This window comes from Liolophura sinensis, chromosome 10 (assembly GCF_032854445.1).
Source record: "Liolophura sinensis isolate JHLJ2023 chromosome 10, CUHK_Ljap_v2, whole genome shotgun sequence".
Classification (NCBI taxonomy): Eukaryota; Metazoa; Mollusca; class Polyplacophora; order Chitonida; family Chitonidae; genus Liolophura; species Liolophura sinensis.
Window position 1 is genome coordinate 24,386,762 of NC_088304.1, and position 2,346 is coordinate 24,389,107.

Genomic DNA, 2,346 nt, shown 5'->3' on the forward strand with positions numbered 1-2,346 from the left:
ATGTTCACGAGTGTAATATTCATCAAGGTCAACACGAAACAAAACTGATGACGCCGAAGAAACAAGGATTCTCTGAGGGCTATAAAAGATGACCAGGAACTCCTCAGAAAACAGTCCTTTCTTAAGCCGTGCTAACCTGCATTGATCACAGAGTTTAAGGCCTGGTGAGTACAAGTTATTTATTAAGCTGATCGAATAACCGTTGGCTGTCATAGTGTGGTTATAAAAAAAACGCTTTTTCAGAGAAGATCGAGAACATGTCTCTTACACTCCTTGACTTGCCCAAATTATGTTTAGCGCAGTACTAGGTCTTTTTTCAGATTTTTCTGTTGTAGCATGAATTCTTAAAGCTTATTGCTGTATCATCTTTTGGATTTTCTTATAGTCAAGGTTAACTCTTTAAGCAGTTATATATTTTACTACATTCTGATTTGATTGCGGCTTTATCGCCTGTGTTTTGTCAGCTCTATGGCCAAGGGCGGTGGTTTTTATGTGCATATCAGTGCAAAGTTCTAATGCGCATCGTTTAACACCAGTGAAATCAATAAATAATTAAATAAATAAATAAGAAAGTATCAAAGTATTCGAATACACCTTTCCGATCATTGTTTAGGTCAATGTAGGTTTACAATTGCCAATACGGTGATTGTGATTAGCATTTCATCCTACTGCAGAATCTGTTCTTCGATAAAGAACAAATTAGAAGACAACCAGTCAGTATGCACATTTCAGCCCGCTGTATTTGGGGCCATTAAATTCTAGTGTCATGGGAAATAGTCAGCGGATTCTCTTTGCCCCTGTGATACCAAGTTCAGTTTCGCCGGGCATGTGATGACAAGCTCATCTTGTTTGATGATGTCATCTTGTACATATGCACACAACAATAACTATCCCGTCATGCTTGCATGAATAACCGCCTGCTTCGGAACTAGTCCGTGTTTCAACCAAGTATTTCGTCTATTTCTGTTTCCTTGATACACTTCATTGGCCAATCTTTCCATGGTTCAGAAAGTAAGTCGCCGATTCTTCAGAAAGTCTTGAGCGATTACCCAAAGAAGTTGTACTGTCGATCCCAACCCCGGGAAGGAGTTTATGTCACTGGTGAGGTTTTGCAATTTAATTAAAGATACTTAATTTCTTTCAGAAACCAACCATGAACAAGCTTTTGTTCGTCGCGGGACTGCTGGTCCTTTTTGTCAGCCAATCAATGGCGGCGGCTTTATCTGCGGAAGACGAGGCTGTGGGCCACAACATCGAGAAAAGAAGTAAGTAATGTGGTTTGAAATATTCTCCGTAAGAAAGCTTACAAATGGTGAAAACTTATACTAAGAATAATGCTTTTCGTCTACATGTAATCTCTATTTCCATGTTTGCATATCGAAATTAAGTGTGGCTCATGCAAACTTGCCGATGTTAAAGCATACGTTGCATATCCAATCCTACCAGAATATCTCCTCATACGCAAACTGAGAAATGGACTCAATGCTTCCCCGTCACCCCTCTTGACCACCTACAGTGTTTACTGTCTTCCTTTGATCCCAAGCATCTTTTTATCGTTTAATGTTAAAAGTAACATATTTTGTCATTCAAGATGAATTAATTCCAATCGAGTGCTTCGTTTATGTAGTAGGCTAAATACAACCCATCACCACAGTCGAGCGTAAAATACCAATCAAATAAATCAACAGTGACACGTTTAGAACCGACGTCTCTTTCTTGTATTTTTTTTAGGTACCAACTATGGAGGTAAACCCGGTTACCAACCTCGACCTGCCGGCTACAAGGGTTACTCGACGCAATATTATTACCCTGTGTACAACTACCCGTATTACCCCCATTACTACTACCCCTACGGAGGTTATGACTATTACAACTACGACTATCCTTACCCAGGGGGTTACGGGGGAAGATACGGATTCGACCAAAAGTTCGGTTTTTATGGAGGAAGAGGTGGATTTGGCGGGAAAAGAGGTGGCTTTAAAGGAAGAAAATTTGGATATGGTGACTTCAAAAAGCATTAATTAATCTGACGCCCAGGGTCATCTTTGGAAGTGGCCTGTAGGACCTTTTATAGCTGTTTAGTTGGATCTCCATTTCCGAAGTCGTTGTCCAATTATTGATTTGAAATAAAAGGTAATTGAACCTTTACTGATGTTCATTGTATTTCTCAAGTCGCAATGACCCAGGAACCTCCCACCAATGTGTTCGCTGTGAGTCCAAGTCCAGCTCATGCTGGCTTCCTCTCCGGCCGTACGTGAAAAGGTCATGCAGCAACCTGCGGATGGTTGTGGTTTGTCACCGGTGTACTCCCACCATAATGCTGGCCGCCGTCGTAGAAGTATGATA

At 40.8% G+C, this 2,346-nt stretch overlaps 1 protein-coding gene across 1 annotated transcript; it reads left to right on the forward strand.

Annotated features, from left to right (window-relative positions):
- The first annotated feature begins 1,153 nt into the window (after positions 1-1,153).
- On the forward strand, positions 1,154-2,021 carry LOC135477009 (prisilkin-39-like). Its single transcript, XM_064757157.1, has 2 exons — positions 1,154-1,265; positions 1,732-2,021. The coding sequence occupies exons 1-2, from the start codon at positions 1,154-1,156 to the stop codon at positions 2,019-2,021; spliced, it is 402 nt and encodes a 133-aa protein (XP_064613227.1).
- The last annotated feature ends 325 nt before the right edge of the window (positions 2,022-2,346 follow it).